The sequence below is a fragment of the Mustela nigripes genome, chromosome 6 (assembly GCF_022355385.1).
Source record: "Mustela nigripes isolate SB6536 chromosome 6, MUSNIG.SB6536, whole genome shotgun sequence".
Classification (NCBI taxonomy): domain Eukaryota; kingdom Metazoa; phylum Chordata; class Mammalia; order Carnivora; family Mustelidae; genus Mustela; species Mustela nigripes.
In genome coordinates, this window is record NC_081562.1 from 1514736 (window position 1) to 1534970 (window position 20235).

At 59.8% G+C, this 20235-nt stretch overlaps 1 protein-coding gene across 2 annotated transcripts in view; it reads right to left on the reverse strand.

The window, feature by feature from the left end:
• TAFA5 (TAFA chemokine like family member 5) overlaps positions 1-20235 on the reverse strand; it is a 169651-nt gene that overhangs the window by 5997 nt on the left and 143419 nt on the right. For both annotated transcript variants that reach the window (XM_059401761.1, XM_059401762.1), the window contains exon 3: positions 19981-20108. In XM_059401761.1, the coding sequence (XP_059257744.1) occupies positions 19981-20108 (128 nt within the window). The remainder of the gene's footprint in view (positions 1-19980; positions 20109-20235) is intronic.

Here is a 20235-nt window from a genome sequence, read left to right on the forward strand (position 1 = left end):
CGCACCCGCCGGGCTTCTGGCCACAGAGCGGGGAGAGGACACACGTGTGCCGTCCTCGTCACTGTTCTCAGTGACTCGTTATGCAGCACGGAAAACCAAGGCGCCCTACGGACCAGCTGAGCTCGTGAATTCGCCTTAAAACAGCATGTTTGGGGAGCGTGGGTGCCCCGTTGTCAGGATCCCCGTGTCAGTCCTGCTCTGCTTAATAAAGGGCTCCACGCGGACAACGTCCGGGCGGCGGTGTGTGCTCACCCCCATCGGCCGGGGCCCCTTCTCCTGCAACTCGGGGGTCCGCACGTCTCCCGCTGGGAGTGGCGAGGGATGGGACCCTCCCCAGAGCAGGGACGGCAGAGTCGTGCCCGCCCTTCCTGCCTCACGGGTCTGGAACTGTGGAGACAGAAGGACGGCTCTCACGGGGACCGCACGGGCCTGCGAGGCTCCACTGTGACCCGGGGAAGTTCACGCAGGTCACGATGTCACCACTGTGCAGCTGCACGCTTGAGGCGTGCCCGTCCCTACCGAGAGTCACACCGCCATCTAAAAAGCCACGGTAACGTTCAGGGAAGGTCCTTGATTTCCCTGCGACATTGTAAGCCCCCTCCTGGCCTCCACCACAAGCACCGGCCTCTCCGGGCTGGGCAGAGCCAGAGGGAAGAGCCTGGTGCTTGTGACCGTGTGTGGGCCCCTCGGGGTTGCACGGTGACAGCCCCCTTCCCCAGGCACAGAGGGTCCTTCAAACACCAGCTCTGCTCTCAGAGGAAACCCCCACTTAGCATCTAGCTGGAGGGTGAGGCCCTCCACCCTGAGCCGGGTTCTGGGCCCCAGAACCCCCCAGAAGCCACCAGCTGTTTGCTCTGCTGGGGAGTCTGACGGACTGTCCCCGGACTCTATGCTGTGGACACAGGATTCTGGGAGGTGACGGCTCTGCCCTGTCGGTGGGACGCTGGGACCCCCGGGACATCCTGCCACGTGCTGCCCGGCTTCTCCAGCGAAGTGTCCCGGTGCCACGGTGGGTCCCCTCCAGCCCTCTACCTGCGGAAGGATGGACTGGCATTCCCCCTCCCCAAAGCCCGGCTGCCAGGCGGCGTTTCCAAAGGGCACGCTGACAACCGCGAGAAAGCTTTGCTGCCAGATTTGATCCTCTGTCCTCGCGCCAAGGCAGTGCCAGCTTTGAAGTCCGTCCCTCGCCTGTGCTAATCCAGGGCCAGGCCTCTGGCAGCATCAGAGCAGCCGGCCTCAGCCCCCTGCCGCCCGCAGCAGACCTATGGCCCACGTTCACAGGCGGTGGGATCAAGGGGACACGGAGATGACAGAGTGGGCGGGAGCTACACCTCACAGAGCAGACACGCTCCGGCGACAGCGTGCCGTCCGCAGCGGCGAGGGCGGCCAGCATGCTCGGGAGCTCAGGATCAGACCCCTTCCCAGGTCTCCCTCCTGGGTCCACTCAGGCTGGGTGGGTCACCTCTGCGGCCAGTGTGCTCAGGAGCTCGGGATCAGACCCCTTCCCAGGTCTCCCTCCTGGGTCCACTCAGGCTGGGGGGGTCACCTCTGCGGCCAGTGTGCTCGGGAGCTCGGGATCAGACCCCTTCCCAGGTCTCCCTCCTGGGTCCACTCAGGCTGGGGGGGTCACCTCTGCATGGCCAGGTCTGGGCCTCCGAGCGGGACCAGGCAGTGCCTGCGGCACTGTCCGTCCAGGAGCCGGGGGACCGGCCGGAGGACTGGTCCCAGGGACACGTCCATCTTCCTGTCGGCTCGTGGCGGCTTCACTGGGATCCGGCAGGCGCGCCACACACTCACACCTTCAGAGCGTGAAGACCACGCCGTTGTGGGGCCAACGCCACGGCCCATGTGGAAGACTCGCTCCAAGGAGCCGCCCCAGACATCAGCGGTCACTGCCGCACTCCGCCGGCCCCCTCGGCCCTCAGCAGATGTCCTGCCTCCACGATCTGCCTCTTCTCAATGCTTGCTGCACATGAGTCACACCGCACGTGGCTTTTGTGTCAGGCTTCTTGGGCCTGACGCATCCTGGGCTGGTCCATAATGTGGCCCATGGAAGGCCTGTCCTCTGGCTGAACGACGGCCCGGGACCGGCTGGACCACAGTTTGCCGACCGTTCGTCCGCGGGTGGGCTCTGGGCCGCTCCCACCTGCCGGCGGCTTTGCTCCCGGCTGCGGTCTTCTGCGAGCACACGTGGGCTTCCATGGCTCGCGGCCGGACACCCACGGTCCCGCGGGACAGCGAGGGCGGCTTGTGCCCTGACTCCGTGTTTCACTCTGGAACGACTGCCCCCTGCCCTCCGGGGGCCTGGGCGTGTATTTCTGCTTCTCTTGACGCCTATCCCCTGAGCACATTCCAGAAGGACGGGCGGGTGCACTTCTCCCCGACCCCTCGTGAGGCCTCGGAATGACAGTGGACGGGGTTCAAGCAAACGACGCAGACGCACCTTCGTGCGTCGGCCACCGCTGCCCAACCGCGTCTCTTCCTACTTTCCTTGGTTATTCCTATTTGGGGTTTTAGGAACGCTCTATCTGTGGGCTATACTCATCTCTCACGGGCTATACTCATCTCCGTCCACGTGCCGTCCCTCCCCCACGTGGTTTGGCAACCAGCCATGGCTGACACGGAACATGACTCGGCCCCTCTGTGGCTCCGTGTCCTCCTCGGAGACGTGGGCGACGGCAGCCCGCAGCTCACGGGCGGATGTGGGCATGACCCGTGAATCTGTGCACACGCGTCCACGGTAGCTGAGCACATGTCACCAGGGGCCGGGTGTCCCCGGCTGTTCTGGATTTACTAGGACACACCCCTGTCCCCGGCCCGCACCAGACTTCCTCCGGCTGTCCCACAGCCGGGCGCCGTCACGCGGTCCACTATCTCCCGGGAGTCTGGGGTGCCGTGAGGTGAGCGGTAACACTCCGGCTTGAGCTGTCCCCAAATATGAAGCCTGTCTCCCCCCACCTGCCGCTGGGGACCCGTCCCTTCCCCACCAGTCCGTGCAGCCCACGGTCCCCTCGCCCCGATGCCAGGGTTCCCCTCAGGGCCACGTGGTCTGCTCCGTGGGGCAGAAAGTCACAGGAGGAAGACCAAATTTTCTCAGGTTTTAAGTGTGTCCTTGGGACTTGGACAAACTCCGTCCCTGTGTCAAGGACAAGGCGGGTACCTGGTGGGGGGCATCCTGGGGCTCAGCCACTCACAAGCTTCCCCTGCACACCCAGGCGCACACCAGTGGGACGTGGGCACCGGGGTGACCTCTGTCCCAAAGCCTTCCTACACTGGGACGGGTCTACACGCCCAGCTAAAATGGAAAATCACGTGTGATGTGCGTAACTTCATCAGGGACTGGACTGAAACTGTATTAAATCTAAAAATTATATCTGAAAGAACAGACAACCGCACAGGGTTCGGGCATGCGTGGACTTTAACCAAATACGTGGCAGCTCTTGGCGTATTTATTCCAATCTCTTTAAACTTCTCCCGGTAAGACTCTGCCATCATCTGTACACAGGAGACCAGCCTCTTACAGAAGTTACTTCAAGTTCATACGTTTCCTGCTGCGTTTCGCAGAGACCTTGCCTCCTCTCGTGTTTACTCGGGTTTATTTTACTTACTTACATATTTTAACGAAACCATGACTCTTCTGAAACCTATTTGCCCGGAAAGGAGAACACAACTGACTTGTGCCGAGCCTCTCCTCCTGGCCCGGTAGGCAGGTTTCTTCCTCGAGTCTGCCTGCAAGCTCGCTGGTTTTCACTTCCTAAAGGACACGCTCCTCTGCCTGCTGATTCCTCGCCCCGGCAGGCAGGCTCGGAGGACCTGCGTCGGCCTCGTGGGGTCGGCACACTCACGCTGGAAAGGCCCGAGCAGTGCAAGTTTCAGCTTTGTAAGGTCTCTCCTGCGACTACCTGGCTCTGCCCCCTCGGCACAGAGGCAGTCCTGGAGCAACTGAGTGAAACAAGGCTGTGTTCCAATAAAGCTTTATTTATAAAAATAGGTCGTGGGCCGGATTTGACCACGATTTGCTGACCTCTGATCTAGACCACAACTTGTCTGTGTCTATGAAAACTTAGGGCTAACACAAGTAGAGAACCTTCTGTATTCATAATTTGTCCAATTTAATAAGTTCTTCAATTAGTTTCCAAGGCACCTCAGTGGCTCCTGCAGAATTCTGGAAGCACCTGTTTACCTCATCAGTGAGTAATAAACATTGCATTTTCTCATACCGAATAATGAGGTGATTGCATCTGCCAGATCTTCCAGAAGGTCATCATGGAGACTGCAGGCCTGCACCTACTGCCAGCTCCAGTCCTGATGGGCACAGGGCAGGGGTCCAGCTCTAAGGGCCATGCTGGCGTTCATTTCAGGTGGACAAGAGGCTCCAGGCCTGCCGTCTCCTCCAGATTAGCCTGGAGCTCTGCTGGTCCTGATGCTGTGGTTGGTTTGGTGTTTTCCTTAGGAACCAGTGTGGTACTTGCCCAGTGCCTTTTCAGCATCTGCTTATTGACAGCACATTTCTATCTGATCATCCTTTGGGCTTGGTCATCCTTCCTGATTCTAAAATATTAACAACATATTTTTCTTTCTTACATAAATCTACTTTTGTGTTGCGTCAAAGGACCACAGGACTCAGCACACTGTTGCTTGATGTTAGGGACAGGTGACATGTGTCCCAGTCATGCCTGCACATTCCAGGGAGCAGGGATCTCCTGACGTATCCACAACCTCAAAGCAATGCAGAGTACATGAGGGCCTCACGGGCACTTTGCTGAACCAGTCCAGTGCCCAGCACGGTGCCAGACCTATACTGCAGACTGAGTCTTCCCAGAACACAGTGGTTCCAGGTGTGCTCTCCTACCCTTGGGGAGATTTCCAGCATCAGGGTTTCATTAGCCCCTAAAACGAACTGGGCAGTTTCCCAGTATTTGGGGAAAGGACACGTGCACGTTAATGTTTTCAAGACCGTGCCTGGTAAGCCATCTCTGTCCGGGATTTCTACTGGTGGATGTTAATGTCTTTCTACTCCTTGGTTATGGTGGTGATTTGCACCCCAGGAAATCATATAAGTACTGAAACCCTACAGACGTGGTGATTAGTACCCAAGCTGTGTATGCACTCTTGAATGATCTGAGACCCCAACACTGGCTGGTTTTCATTCCTTCCTATCAGATTTATTTTCTAACAAAAAAATTGCGCATGACAGAGGTCAGAGTGCGTCTTTGTGGTTTTGCCAGTTACACAGTGAAGGATCACTTCCCATGTCTATCTTTTAAAAGTTCATTGATGGGGCGCCTGGGTGGCCCCTGGGTGGCATCTGACTTTGGTTTTGGATCAGATCGTGATCTCAGGGTCATGGGATCAAGCCCCGTGTCAGGCTCTGTGCTCAGCCCAGAGTCTGCTTCAGATTCTCTCCCCGTCGGCCCCTCCCCAACCCTGGATGCATGGGTGCACTCTCTCTCCCTCTCTTTCAAATAAATAAATAAATAAATAAATAAATAAAATCTTAAAAAAAATTCACTAATATTCCTGTTTCACGTTTAGCCTCTTTCTCCTCTCGAGGGTGGCTTCTCTATAAGTTAGGTTATTTTCATTCTTCCTGATTTAAAAATAAAGTTCTTTAAAGACACGAGTACTTCACTGTGTCTGCAAACACCCCGCCGTCAGCCTCAGAACATACGGAATGTGATTCGATAGCAAGGACACATGGACTCGGCCATCCGGGCCCCGCCGGCTCTGCTCGGAGGTTACTGCTCAAATGAGGAGCACTGTTCTGCCCATTTCCCAGATGTTGATGGTGAGGCACAGAGAGTTAGGTGACAGGTGCTTCACCCACAGACTGACCTCAGGCCCTGAGCATGGCTGCATGAGCTTGACTACACACCGTCTTTCACCTTTCACGGCCTGCCCTGGCCAAAACACTGTGGGAAGTACTGGGGATAGGGTTCTTCTTCTTCTTATTATTATTATTTTGCAACACTTTAAATAGATGTAACATGACTGGAAAAGAAGGTTGCCCCATTTCTCTTCTGTGCAAGTTCAGCTCACAACCTGGATTACGGATTCTTCTGCACGGATTTCATGCATGATGGGGAATTAGAAGCAGCCTGTTCCTTTGTTAAAATGCTCAATATGTAGCTGCAAATTCAGTCATGAAATTTTTATTATTCAGAAGATCTGCTTCCTGGTTTTATAAATTGTTGCTTTTGGTGGCTTTTTACTTGACCTTAATGCAGATTAAAGGGTTGTTTAAATTTTGAACTAAAAATTGTGTTCCTGGTCATTTTGTTAATTTGCAGTTGGGCTTGCTTTATAGAAATGTAGTGCATCCATGCGTAAAGGTTTCTGTGACATGTTCATTGCTTTGAACTGCAATGTATCAGTATGTGTCCATAATCACATATACTCTTGTGATCTTACGTGTATCAGTATATGACGTGTCCCAACCTAATCATTTTACCTACTGATTTCCTTTTCCTCTCCTTGGCCTGGTGCACCTTCGTTTATTCTTTGCTTTAACACTTTTAGTTTGTTAGACGTGCCTTTAGAAGGCAATGTACATTTGATCACCTTAGAAGCCTGATTTCAACAGTCTCTGCCTCTGAGCTGGGGAGATTAACCCGTGTACGTTTATTGTCACCACGGGTACGGTGGTTCCATCGTAAGCAGCATGCCCCATCCTGATTTCTGGTCATGCTGCTTTCGCAGGTCATTTCTTCACGCACACACATGACATTTCCCCTGCTTTCCCTCCTGCCATGGTTTGAGGAAATCGTGTTCTCGCTCCCATTCATGGTGGCCTTTCTGTTAACCTAATGCACTCTTAATGATTATACCGTTTGTCTAATGACTTGAGTCATTACGGCTCCCTCTATGGCACAGACGGACATTAAGTGGCTCTTTTCTTACTCGGCAGCTGCCCACCCCCCCACCCTTTTCTAATTTAGCCAGAAATTACAAGTCAGTTTGCTATTACACAGAAATTGTTTCTCACAGTAAACATAGTATATTACATCATACGCCGTGGATTTCGTGTTGTATCATGGGAACAACATTCACATCAGCTCTGTGTATTTCTTGGTATCAATAGTCACCACGATTCTTCTTATCTATGACCTTTCCCATCATCAGCCCCTGATTTTTATTTCTTTGATTGGCTTGAGATCATCCTTCATTTTTTGCAGGAAAGCTTTGTGGGTGGTACACATTCTAAATCCCTGCAAATTCAAAACCGTGTTCTTGAGTCCCTTGGTGTGAAAAACAACTAAAACTAGGATTGAAGTTGTGAATGTATTTTTCAGCCCAGTCCCTGGCTGTGATCCGTCCTGGCCTTCTGGTCCAGAGGCTGGCCCGTGCCGCCGTAGCTTCTGTGGACCCTCCTCTTGTCTGAGTCTCATCTTCCCAATTTAACGGATGGTTACGGGGCAGCTTCCTTTCATTCTTTCAATTCAAACACGCCCATGGGGTGTGTGGGTCATGATAGTGTTGTCTTGTTTCTAGTTGGGGATTTTCTTTCTGGTCCTATTTCCATCCTAACCTGATTATCCGTCCCCTTCTGTCCCCTCCTGGTCACGGTGGTTTCATCTCTGGAGCACCCGCTTTCTAAATTAGGGATCTGCCCTCCATCCTCCACATCTACCGACTTTTTCTCTCTGACTCCATTTCTTTGCTTTCTCCAATGAACCGGCCCTCGGCTGAGGACCGCCCATGTCACTGCACGGCTTTTCTGCAGGGACAAGTCCTGTGTTTGCTGCCTCCCGTACATATCTCGCTTGCACTCGTATTTTAGGTGTCTTCGTGCTTATGCTCCAGGTCACGTAGCAAACCTTGGATGCTTGCTTTTGCCCCAGACTGTCCTTCCTCTGTGGCTCCTAGCTCCTGGGTCACAGGAGTTGCAGCTCCTTGGAGCTCTCTGACACAAACAAGCAGATGTTCTCCAGAAGTCTCCTCTGTGTACAGCTGAGGACTTTTAAGAGCTAACTTGGCTTTTAATCCTTTAGAAAGTATTCCTTTCCACAGCGTCTATTTTCCCACAGGCTCATGTTTGAACTTTGGCTCTGATGCTTTTTTAATCCCCTTTAAACGGGCAGAGGCCTGTCGGGGGCTGGGATGAGCCAGCGGGCCCAGCAGTGAGCAAGTCTTCATCCTTCGTGTCGGCTCCTGCCTGGCCTAGAAGGTCTGGAAGTGCAGAGACCCAGAGTCTTCATGTGACCCCCAACAGGCTCTTAAGTGGGGGGCGGCTCCCAAGAGTATCTCATCCTCCTTGGGAGGTCAGGGACTCTGTCTCGCCTGTACATTCTCTTGAGAATGGAGGACCGAGTGGCCCCTGTGTGCCCCAGTGGTCTTGCTGCTTCCTTCTGCCCCCACTCCAAGGGGCTCTTGCTGTGGACTCTGCCCCTTCCCATGAGGCTCACCTCCGCCCACCACCTCCTCTCCTGCCACGCTGCTGGGAGCCGATCCTTGCAGTGGGACGGGAAGAGCTCCTGCTGGCCAGACCCCACCTCTGCTGCTGCCTTCTCGGTCAGTGCAGCAGTGTCCGGGCCCCAAGGTCAGGCCCAGGAGCGAGGAGGAAGCCTCAGCCTCCGTCTGCACCTGAGGAGGACTCTATCATCAAGGGGTTCAGATGGTTGGGCAGAGACATGCCACGAAGTTGCCTCCCACCCACTCGTGACGTGCCCACGGGGATGTGACCAGACCTCAGCACGTGCTTCTATTCACGGAGTCACAGTGTGATGCTAGTTGTTCTCACTTCCCAAAATACCTGGAATGGGAAGCTGGGCAGAGGCTGTGCTGATGGCATAAGAAGTCGGCCACCGTATGCATCCAGAAAGCCGGGCCACGTCTTTACAGACTTGGTGGAAGGACCAGACTGATCCTCTGTCCTCTAAGGGTCGGCCCAGCTTGTTTGGTCATGCAGGGGACGGCCGTGGTTGTGGGGAGGAGGACCCTGTCGGGGGGTGGGTGGCCATGGTTGTGGGGAGGAGCGACACTATTTCCCCAACACATCCGGTTCTGGGAAAACATGTCACACGGGCTGTGACATGTGAGATGCAGCCAGACAGCCAGCTCTGGGGTTAGGGTTAGGGGGAAGACCACGGGGAGGGCTTCCTCCTGGTGCAGCCCTGGGGGTGTGAGCCATACGGAGTGTTCTAGAAGGTGGCCCACAAAGAAAACAGCAGCACTTCTCCCCTCACAGACTCCCTGGGTCTTTCATATGCTGTTCTTTCCCCTTCCCACTGACCCAAGGACCCGTGAGGCCAGCGGGGCAGTGGGGAGGCATGGATAAGGAAACTGAGGCTACCCAGGTATGCACCACAGCTGTCACCCTGTGGGCAGGGGACACAAGCCCACGCAGAAAGTGGAGATGGCAGCCCTAGAGGGGGGCGCGGCAGGGGTGTCCACGCAGCCCCTGGCAAGCCTGGACTCTGTGTTCTGGCTCGGGGGGCGCGAGGGGGCCTGGGGCCAGATGGTGACGCGGCATCCCTATGACTCAGAACCTACGTCACCCAGTACCTCTCGGGTCTAATGGGGACTTGACATTTAAAGTCATTTGAGTTGAGACTCAGATCCTTCAATTCCATCTGTAAAGACTTGTCTAGAAGAAGCATCCCTGCCTCATGCTATAGCCCCTTCCCCGTGCTGTGTGCAGACACTGCCAGGAAGGGGCCCCCCATCCTGAGAGGTGCTGTCTGGGTGGCGGAGCTGGGCCGAGCACCGGCGTGCCCAGATCCGGGGGCATGAGGGGCCCTCCGGGACCCGGGTCGTGCGGACGACCACCGGCCCCCGTCGTGTGGGGCACAGCACTGCGCTGGACGGAGAGGAGCTCGGCTGGGCAGCTCCCGCCTCGCGTGCACTGACCGGCTTCCCGCTTACGTGACCCTTTCCACGGCGCTGTCGGGGGCCGCTCGCCTCCGTCCTCCACAGAGAAACACAGCCCCGAGCAATTTCATCTGGAAGATCATAAAGACTTATTAAACAAATAGGAAAAAACATGTTTTTGACCACTTTGCCAGTATTTCTGCCTGATAAGCTCATGAAACCTGGACTCAGAACAGAATGAGCTCTGACAGCTCCTCTGGGAACTCGGGATCCCTCGGAACTTTCTCCATCCTCTGTCTCCCTCACTGCCGGCACGGTGACCGCCTCACGTTCGCGGGATCACAGGGACCCCCCTGGACTGGTGGTGCAACAGAAACGCTCCTGGCCGCGGACGGGGCAGGGGAGGTCCACGACGGGCTGGCGGAGATGGGCGGTGTGGAGGCGGCAGCCCGTCCGCTCGTCCAGAACGGGGACCCCGTTCAGCGGGTCGCTCTCCGACGGGCCCCCATGGGGGTGCGCGCCGTCCGGGCCTTCCCTCAGGACTGCTGAGGTCTGGGGCCATTCGACCTTTTTGGATTCCTGAGCACCCCCCAACCCCCGTGGCACGAGGAGCTGCTGTGGGACGCCGGTGCCTGGCCAGAGCCTCCAGGGGTGGGCCTTCTCTTCCGCTGATTCAGCAAATACTTTTGAAGTCACATCTGAGCTGTCACTGACGGTGACAGCGCACCTGGCACCCCGCGCTGTCTCCGGGGAGCCTTGCTGGGTGCCCGCTGGTGCGCGGAGAGCTGGGGGCTGTGGACGCTTCAACCCTTGCGTCCTCAGCATCCAACGTGGAACCAGGAAGGATGGGGGTGGCGGGAACAGCATTGGGGGAGGGGAGAGAAGGGAGCGCGGACCATGTGACCCAGTTGCCCACGCCAGACCAAGGGGATGGCGGGACTCGGCCTCCTGGGCCCCACACGGGGGCGTGTCCCTGTCCGGGACCCCAGTGTGGTCCGCTGGGTAGGATGATGTCCTGTCTCCGGCGTCAGCAACACTCCATCCCCAGGCGGCGGGCTTGGCCCAGGACCCGGCGTCGCTGGGGCGCATGTTCCCTCCCAATTCAACCATTTGCCATTATGTACTTGGAACGATTCAAAGAACAACTTCTCTAACGAAAATGTGGATGGACGCGACGCCGCTGCCGAGAGGAGCTCCCAGCCCTAACCCAAAGGGCCCACGGAAACCACGCGGGCTCCGTCAAACCGGCGTTCTGTTTCGGGCTCATTTCTGCCGGGGACGTGAAGAATGTCACAGCTCACGGTCCCCGCCGATGCCACGCCGGCCGCACATGTCTGTGCTCACACAGGGAATTTACCGAAACGTCCAGCCACCGCCGTGGTGACGGGGAGCGTGGCTCGGAGAACATAGCACGGATCGCAGACCGGGTCCACAGTACCGACTCGCCGCTTTTCGCTGTTCGTGCAGGAGAACCAGCCAGTGCAGGCCTGCGCTGCGTCGGGGTGGGTCCCCGCCAACCAGCCCCAGTCTTCCTGGATGCCAATTCTACAAACCTGAGAGAAGCCTTTTGTCTTTGGGATCCCCCACCAAATGGGTACAAAAGCACATCCCTATGGGCGCCTGCGGGGCAGGAGGGGCTCAGCCACAGGCCCCTGCCCACGGAATCAGCCAGAAAATCTGCAGAAAACCCCTTTTCTCCTTTATTTTTTAAAAAGATTTTATTTATTTATTTGAGAGGCAGAGATCACAAGTAGGCAGAGGCAGGCAGAGAGAGAGAGGAGGAAGCAGACTCCCTGCTGAGCAGAGAGCCCGATGCGGGGCTCGATCCCAGGACCCTGAGATCATGACCTGAGCCGAAGGCAGAGGCTTTAACCCACTGAGCCACCAGGCGCCCCACCGTTTGTCCTTTAGAGGTAAATCTGCGACCCCTCTCGCTCTGGTGCTGAGATGTGCAGTGGTGTCCCAGGAGTGGTCACTCCCTCCGCTGGGACCCAGTGTCCAAGGCAGGAGCTGCTCACACGGCAGCAGCTGGACTGGGGTGATCCGACGGGGCCCTTGTCCCTTCCTGAACAATGAGGGGTTTCCTAGGCCCCAGGCTTGTCTCCTGTACCCCACCTTTGGTCCACCTCCTACCGTGAGGCCCCTTTCCTGAGCGCCTGCTGGGGGTCCTCACCTGCATCCCAAGTCCCCAGACAGGGGCTGAGGTGAGACCGTCCAATCTGCTCCCCAGGTACACAGACCCACATTAACCGACAGTCCTTTCTGTGCTATGCCTCTGTCTTGGCATTCTGGGACTGGGGCAGCACCAAGGCTGAGGGTGCGTTTCTAGGAGGCCAGCCTGGGGCAAGCCCAGTCTACACCGGTCTACCACGGCGGTGGAGACCCCGGGAGGGGAACGTGACCAGTGAGCCGCCCCCCGAGGCTGGGCCTGCCAGGAAGGCTCTCGAGGCAGAGCTCGGGGGGTGTGGGGTTCTGCTGGGGCCTGGGACGCTGCCTGGCCGGCTGACGGCAACCCCACCGGAGCCCCAGGGACCACTGTCTCCCTGTTCCCAACAGAGACACGGGGAGACCCGCCACACGGCACCCAGCCATGGCCTCCGGCCAGGATGCCCCACACCATCTCCCCTGCGGCCCAGAATCGTTTTTCTTTCATTGGTTTTCAGAACGAGCCACAAAACGGCAGCTGAGACTCGGCTGTGTAATAAAAGCTTCTGATTGCGGGGATGGCTCATTGGAGATCAGAGACAAACCCAGGGCCCCCGAGCACCTCCAGGAGGCACTGCGCTCCTGGCTGGCGTCCCAATCATCCCGTGGGCAGGAGCTCGCAGCTGGCGGCGGGTCTGCAGTGCCCTGGGGCCCGGGGCTGCTGAAACGCCCGAGCCGCCTGCTGCTTCACGCTGGGGACGGGCCCACGGAGCCATGCCCAGAGCCTGGGCGTCACTCAGAACTCGCCAGCTGGTGTGATGGGAGAGTCCAGCTGCCCGGGGGCCCAGCTGGGAGCCCCGTATTTGGGGATGGGACCTGCTGTGCCCGACGCTCCCAGGAGTCCCAGAGTTTGGGAGTGAAGGAGCCGCTGGCAGCCGTGAGTGCGGAGGGAGGTGTGTTCCCAGCAGCAGACAGCCGAAGCGGACTCACGGGGAGAGAGAACACGGGGGACTCGGAACCGCAGAGGCCCCCAAGGCTGCCAGTGTCAGCAAGGCTGTGGAAGGTCCTGCAGGAGGGGACCGGGAGGACCAGGAACCCCTTTCCTGAGAACAGGGGGGCCACTTAGTGGTGGATTTCGCCTACTAGGGTGCTCCCTGACTTGCCTCCATGGCCACCGCCGCGCCCTCCCCAGTGGGGGCTCCAAGCTGCCCGCACGGGCGCCGGGAGCTTGGCCACGCTGGCCTCCCTCTGACCTTGGACACACTCGTGCCCACACGTGCACCTCCTGGAGTGACTGTCTGTGCCCCTCATCGTCTCCGTGTCACGCCAGTGGCTGTGCAGTCCCCTCAGTCACCGCAGACCCCGCACTCCCTCCCCCACAGCCACAGCTTCTTATCTGCCATCTGTCTGCGTCAGAGTGACCGCACACCCGTGGCGCCAACCGGCCTCACCAAAGCAAAGCTCACTGTCCCTCCACCAGTGGCCCACGGCCCCCAGGGCAGGCTAAATGGACGCCGGCTTCTTCCATACGTCCCAAGGTCGTGCCTCAATCCCGGAGATGACCTGGACCCTGGGATTCCTGAGAAGCCAGGCCCTCTAGGAAGCTGGCCCCAGGACGGGCTCTGTGTGCACCCGTCTCTCTCCTGTCTCTGACCAGTTCTGACCTACTGTTACCCCCAGGAGAAGCTGCCCCAATCACCTATGTGAGCCAGGTTTATGACCATCAGGGGACCTGGGGCCTCCCCAGGGGCAAATGTGCTGCCCCACAAATGCTGGCCCACAGAACAGGTGTGGGTGAATCCCTGGGGAGCAAATGCCCAGTCAGCCCAAAGCCTGGGGACCGACCACTGTAGCGGGCTGTGCCAGGGGCTCCCAGGGCTGCGTGCTGGACACGGAGCACTCATTCCCAGCCCAGGGGAGCGCCCAGCACAGAGGGGGCCCTGCTATCCACAGACACTCTCCCTGAGCCCGGGGACCGTCCCTGAAGTCTTTGGATTCCAGGCTGGCCATCTCCCTCCTCCCCTGACGGAATCCCGAGTTCCAGGTTCGGGACGACCCGGCACGGCTGACCTCGGGCTTCGAGGGGCTCGGCTGAACATCAGACGTGCTTGGTCTGAATCTTTGTCCGTGACCCCTTTTTCCGTCTGGGTTGAGAGGGCGCCTTCCCCCCTGCAGCCCCGTGCTCGCGGCCACGGACGGACCTGCGCTCACCCCACCCTTGGTGGTCGCGCCCGTGGAAGCCCACATCTGGGAGCTCTGGGAATTCGGGGTTTAAGTTCTTTGATCATCTGTTCTCTGTGTTTCTCTACTTTTGAACCTTGCATTCTTCAGAATTCCTGAACCGATCTTCTAGTCTTGTTTAATCCTCCTTCTCTGGAAAAATCGACTCCTTGGCTGAGACTTCCTCGTTCTACCGGATTGTTTCCAGAACCGGTTACACACTCACGCTGGTGTACGTGAGCACACACTCTCACGCGTGCATGATCCCACGAGTACGTGTGCGCGCGGTGCACACACTGTGTCCCGTTCTCATAAAATGATACATATTCTTGATCTTCTTAGCATCCACGTCCGCGTCCTGGCGTGGCCATGACTCTCCTCTTCACACAAACTTGGGGCTTGGGGGTTTGCGGGTGACAGGTCACCACTGCGTCATGGGCAGCCCGGCTGGGCTTGGGGCAGGTTATCAGGGGTGCCTCGTACCGGAGCATGGCGGCTGCGGGGTGACCATACCCCTACGTGGGGCTCAGGGGCCCGGAGCCAGACGCACCTCCAAGGGAGGAAGGTTCAAGGCCGGGGCCTGGCGCCCTGTGGGCATGCTGTCCCCGCCTCACTTCCTGACCAGCCTCTGATCCCGCGGGCCGCCGGCCAGCTTTAGGACCCTGCTCTGCGGGGCCTCCCCCACTGCCTCCAGCACCCCGTTCCTCCGGTTTCCCCTGCTCATGGTTGGGCGGTGGCCTTTGGTCATTCTCGTCACTTTGCTGCGTCCACGGTGGTGGGCGTGACGTGAGGAGCTGGTGGGCAGTTGGTGGGCTTCCCAGAAAGGTCCTCAGGCCCCAAACCGCAGTGACCCAGGATTTCAGCCTTAAGCTTGGTAAATTAGTGCGGGGATGGGTCAGGTCTCCAAAGTCATATCCACCCAGAACTCTCCGTTTTTGGAAATGTCATTTGGAATTAAGGACGGGATCAAGTTTGTGACCCGGAATCATCCTTGAGGTGGGAAGAGCCTGGGTAAGAGGGCATCTTCACAAGGTCCGGCTCTCTCTGTGATGACGGACGCACACACTGGGGGATGCGGCCACATGCCCCAGAGCGCCTAGAGCCCCGGAGGCAGGACAAGGCTGGACGGACACCCCGCAGAGCCTCAGAGCATGGCCCTGGCATACTGTGGCTTCAGCCGACGAGAACGGACGTCTGCCCCTGTGAGCCTCCAGGTGTGGGGTCAGGGGTGGGGCCGCCGGAGCCTCACAGGGCGCATCCCCAGAAAGAAGCCGCAACGTCCCCTCCCAGAGCTGAGGGCCTGCGCGCCTCAGGACTTGGGTCTCCAGGATGTCGCCTCCATGCCTGTGGTCAGCGTGACGGGGTCCAGGGTGTCCAGACTTGCTCCTCTCGCTGTGTGAGCCCCCGGTAGGTCTGTCTGCCACGGGGCCAGCTGGGAGGGCTGGGAGGGCTCGTCTGACCTCCAGGACACCCAGAGGAGCTGCTCCTCACTGCCGGGGACCTGAGCACAGTGCCCCGACGAGCTCGCCCACCAAGAGCGTCCGCTTCTGCCGCTTCCTCTCCCGCGCACTCTGCCTCTCCTCCTCTCCGTCTCCCTGTCACTTTACACAGGCGTCCAGGGGGCAAAAGCAGGAAGCAACTATGTGTGTTCTTTCAACTGGGCACCCAGGACAAGCACTGCTGAGTTTCTACAAATGGTCTTACAAGAATCTCCACGCCGGTGTGTGGGGCTCAGAGCCGGGGTCCAGGGCTCAGGGCTACATGTACCCTCCTCCTGCTGTCCACCCCGGGCAGGTGCCTGGCCCAAGGAACCCTAAACGGTGTCTGGCTGGTGGAGTCAGGAACCACACGTTCCAGGTGCCCCCAGAGCAGGGGCCCACGTGCCGCTCCCATGGGCTGCTCAGAGGGTCCAGATCTGGCACACGCCAGGCCCTCAGGGGTACACCTGGGATGCAGGAATGCAGAGACCTCATGGGTAACTGGGCAGTGTGGACACGGCGAGTCATCCTGGGCGGCAGAGCTGGGTGGCCTGGCCTGGCCTGCGCTAGCTCACACCCAGGACCAGACACTTGGTACCGCAGGAGACGCCCGTCGGCAGAGCCCAACAGGACCACAGAGAACATAACCCACCCGGGGGCTCATCTGCCGTGTGATCAGGTCTGCAGCGAGCGCCGACCTCTGGGACCGTCAGGCTGGGCCGGGCGTCCCCTCCCAGCGTCATCCGACAGAGACGCCCTGTCGCTGCTCACACCTTCACTGGCGCCCCCCACCTGGGACAGCTGGGCACAGACGTGCTCGGGCGGGGGCGGCTGTGCCACTGGTTCAGAGCCTGCTCGTGGAATTGTTGGGGGAAGTGAGTTCCCAGGAAATCCCGGGTCCTGGACAGAGCCAGACGGACACCCCAGTGAGAAGTCCTCAGGCCCACAACGGGCCGTTTGCACAGGACAGAATTCAAGGTGTCGCGTAACAGCTCCCAGGGAAGATGGGTTCCCGTCTCGCTGGTCCATTCTGACTGGGGAGACAGGACAGCAGGTCCCATCAGGCGCCCAGCAAAACGTATGCGTGCGCACGTGTGGTGGAGCGGCTCCCGACTGCGGCATCACGGTGGCCGCCAGCACATGCCCCTTGTGAGCTCAGCCTCTAGCATCTGGGGACGCGCGCGGCGTAGGGAGGGCAGGAGGGCACTTCGCTTGCAGGGTGGACCCAGGCTGGGCACCATTAGCGGACTGTGGAGCTCGGGGGAGACCACCTCTGGGGATGTCATGGGAGGGCGCTGTCGCCCCGAGGGTCAGCCTGCAGCATCCCTCATGTCTCCTTTCCTGGCGCTGACTGGCGTCCACGGGACCAACCCAGGGTGGAAGCAGAGCCCGGAAATCCCACGCGGGTGCTGGATCTTCCCCGAGTTCCCCAGGACAGTGGCTTCCCCACGATTCACCATAACCTGCAGCCGTCACCGCGTCCCGCGGGCGGCCCCGTGCACGCAGGAGCTTTGCTCAGCCGGATTCCCCCTCAGGACACGACATTCTCTGATATTTTTACTTAATTTCTTCTTCTTTCTCTTAAATGTGGGTCACGACCCAGCAAATTAATTTCACGGCCCACTAATGGGGTGAGGACCTGACCTCCGAGAAGGAGCGTTCTCGGAAACGCACGCGTCAGCACGTTCCCGGGCTCCACACAGGTGATGGCACAATTCATTATCGCACGTTCTTATGTCAGCCCTGAGCGGGGGGTGGGGGGATGGGCAGGGGCCCGTCAGGCCCGTGCCCGCCGCCGGGTGCTGCCGGGCACAGAGACGTGAGCGGCCCGGCCCTCGCAGAGTGGAGCAGGGTGGGGGACAGCCCTTCAGACATGACTGTGGCCGCTGAAGGGGCATGGGCCGTCACGTGGCCAAGCAGCCACAAGGGCACTCCAAGGCCATCTCACAGGAAACCTATTCGTGGTGAAACAGGACATGGTGGTGCTGACCAACGTCGGTGATGGGACGGAGCTTCCGTCCTGAAGACGGGATCACACGCTCCAAGTATTTGGTGTTTGGGTCGAGAGCCTGAGTGAGCTTTGAAGAAAGCTTTGTGAATGGCCACCACATGCCAGGGCCGCTGTCTGAGCCAGAGACGCGTCTGCAGACCCCTGGGGTGGCCCCGGCCTCCAGCATCACCACGCGGCCCCTCAGCGGGATGCGCCAGCCCAGATCCAGAGCACAAGCCCTCCACATGGCCAGGGGCGCCTGGCCCCAGGCGTGCACCCCTGTGAGGGGCGAGGAGCGCCGAGAGCGAGCCCTTTTGCGGACTGGCCCTGGGCCTAGCAGGTGTCCTGCCCACACCGGGCCCACAGGGGCATCTGCCCGAGGACCAGCGGCCCCCCAGGTGGGCTCCCCCAAACAGGCAGATGGGAGAATCCAGCTTCAGAGCTAAAGGACCCGTGGGCTTGTGCTAAACCAGACCCAGGGTTTGAGGGGGGTTGGCCCCGCAGGCAGACAGACCACGTCTGCCGCCCACTGCCAGCTGTGGTTTTCACAGCAGCCAGACCAAGGCAAGGGTCCTGAGCTCCTGGGCCTGTGGGGTCAGTCCTCCAGCGGGCTGGCCCCCAGCACCGGGCTCGGGGCCCGGAGTGCAGGTCTGACCCCACAGCCACACCCCAGGGCCACTGAGGTGGGGTGGTGTGGAGCCTCCCCAGCCCTCGTGCCCCAGGCCCTGTCACAGGCATGTCCCGCCCTCAGGGCTGCCATGGGCCCAGCGGGGAATCCACGCACTGACCCGCAGCTCCCAGGGGCGGGGACAGGGGCTGGCTGTCTAGGATCTGCTTGTTCCCAGCTCTCTGACTTTTGGGTACAGCACACAGAAAGACCCGGAAAGATCCAGAAAGGTAAGCTACCTCCTGGATGCGCCTGGAAGGGACAACACACGCCAGAAGCCCCCCAGGCCCCTGAGAGCCAGCCGGTAGGTGGCAGGTCACGAGCCGGTGACCCCCACATACATCAGAGGTGCAAGGCCCAGCTGACCGGCTGCTTCCGTGCTGGGCGTAGACGGACATGGCCTGGGCGGCTGCTGGGCGGCACAAGGCTCCCTGTGGCCTCCCCGGCCTGTTGGCTGAGAGCGGCACTTGGCCGGTGCCTGTGGGTCCTGCCTGCGCTGCTGCCCACACAAACCCGCCTAACCCCCACAGACAGAAGACCCGTCCTCAGAACAAGCCCCCGAGGGGCCCGGGTCATGCTTTTCCTCGGCAGCCACAGGAGCCAGGTCCCCTGGACTTGCGTCTGGACGGCCTGCCGGGGCTCCCCTGCACAGACTGACCCACGAGGAAGGAGGAAGCGGGCAGGTTCTCCCCCTCCCCAGCTCCCGCAGCCCCCATCTTGCATGACCCAGTAAGGACACTCAGATGTCCACCGGGCTTTCCAGATCCTTCCCTGTGGGCCCCAGACCTGCCTGACTGGACATTCCCAAGACGCAGAGGCGGGAAAGCAAGGCCAGGAGATCCCAACCCACTTCGGGGCTCGGGTTCTACATGGAGGGCACGGAAGAGCCGGGACTGGGGTGACGGTCAGCCGGGCAAGCAGAGGCCGCTGCTGGGCTGGCTGAGAGCTGCGGGGTCCCGGCACCCAAGCCTGTGGACGCAGGCGCCAGCTCCCGTGGCTCACACCACCGTGCGTGGGCCTTGAGGAACTTACCTTGAAAAAGGGACCTCAGAGAGCGGCCCCAGAACCCTTCCCCGTCCTGCAGTCCGTCCCCTCGGGACAGCAGCCATGGGACCCAGGCGGGTCTCGGCTACTGGGACAGAGGGTACGCAGGGGGCCCCTCAGCGGGCTCTGGGAGGGACTGGGGTGCCCTCGGGGGTTTCAGGGTCGGGGCCTCTGCTCCGGACGGCCACCACGCAGTCCCCAGAGCCGGAGCAGACCTTGAGGACCGCGTCCTTCCCTGCTCCCGCTCCCTATAGAGGCTTCAGCGGCTGTGGGGGGTCCTAACCCGTGCTCCTGCCAGAGCCCCCCGCCATCCCAGCAACGAGACTCGACCAACCACCCCATGGGGCTCTGAGCTGACTTCTGGGTGGACGCCTTCAGGCTGGTTCTGTCCGGCCCCTGGGCCCCCCGGCATGGGGACAGTCTGACACAGTAGGGACAGAACGACCTGGTCGCAGGGGGCGAGGACAGACCGCGTGGGGGAGGCAGTGAGGCTGGCCGTGTCTCCACACCAAGCCAGCTGCCCCGTCCCCGTGCCTGCCGACGTGGGGCCCACCTCCCCATGGGGGCCCGCCGCCCGGGGCCGGCTCGCCCTCCGGAGTGTGGGGTGCACGGCGCGGCATACGCACCGTGGTGGTCTTCACTCGCCCGCCGGGCTGCGTGCACGTCCAGCCTGACCGGTTGATGAGCAGGTCACAGCCTTCGCCCTCCAGACACGGCAGCATGTCACACCACTGCTTTGTCTTGATGATTCGAGCTGCGAGAGAGAAGAGAGCCGTTCAACTGCTGCTCCCTGGGGCCCCGGGGCAGCGCCAGCAGCCTGACTCCTGGCCTGGGGAGGGACGGTCCGGTGGGCAGCGCCTGGCGTCCATCGGGGGGCCGAG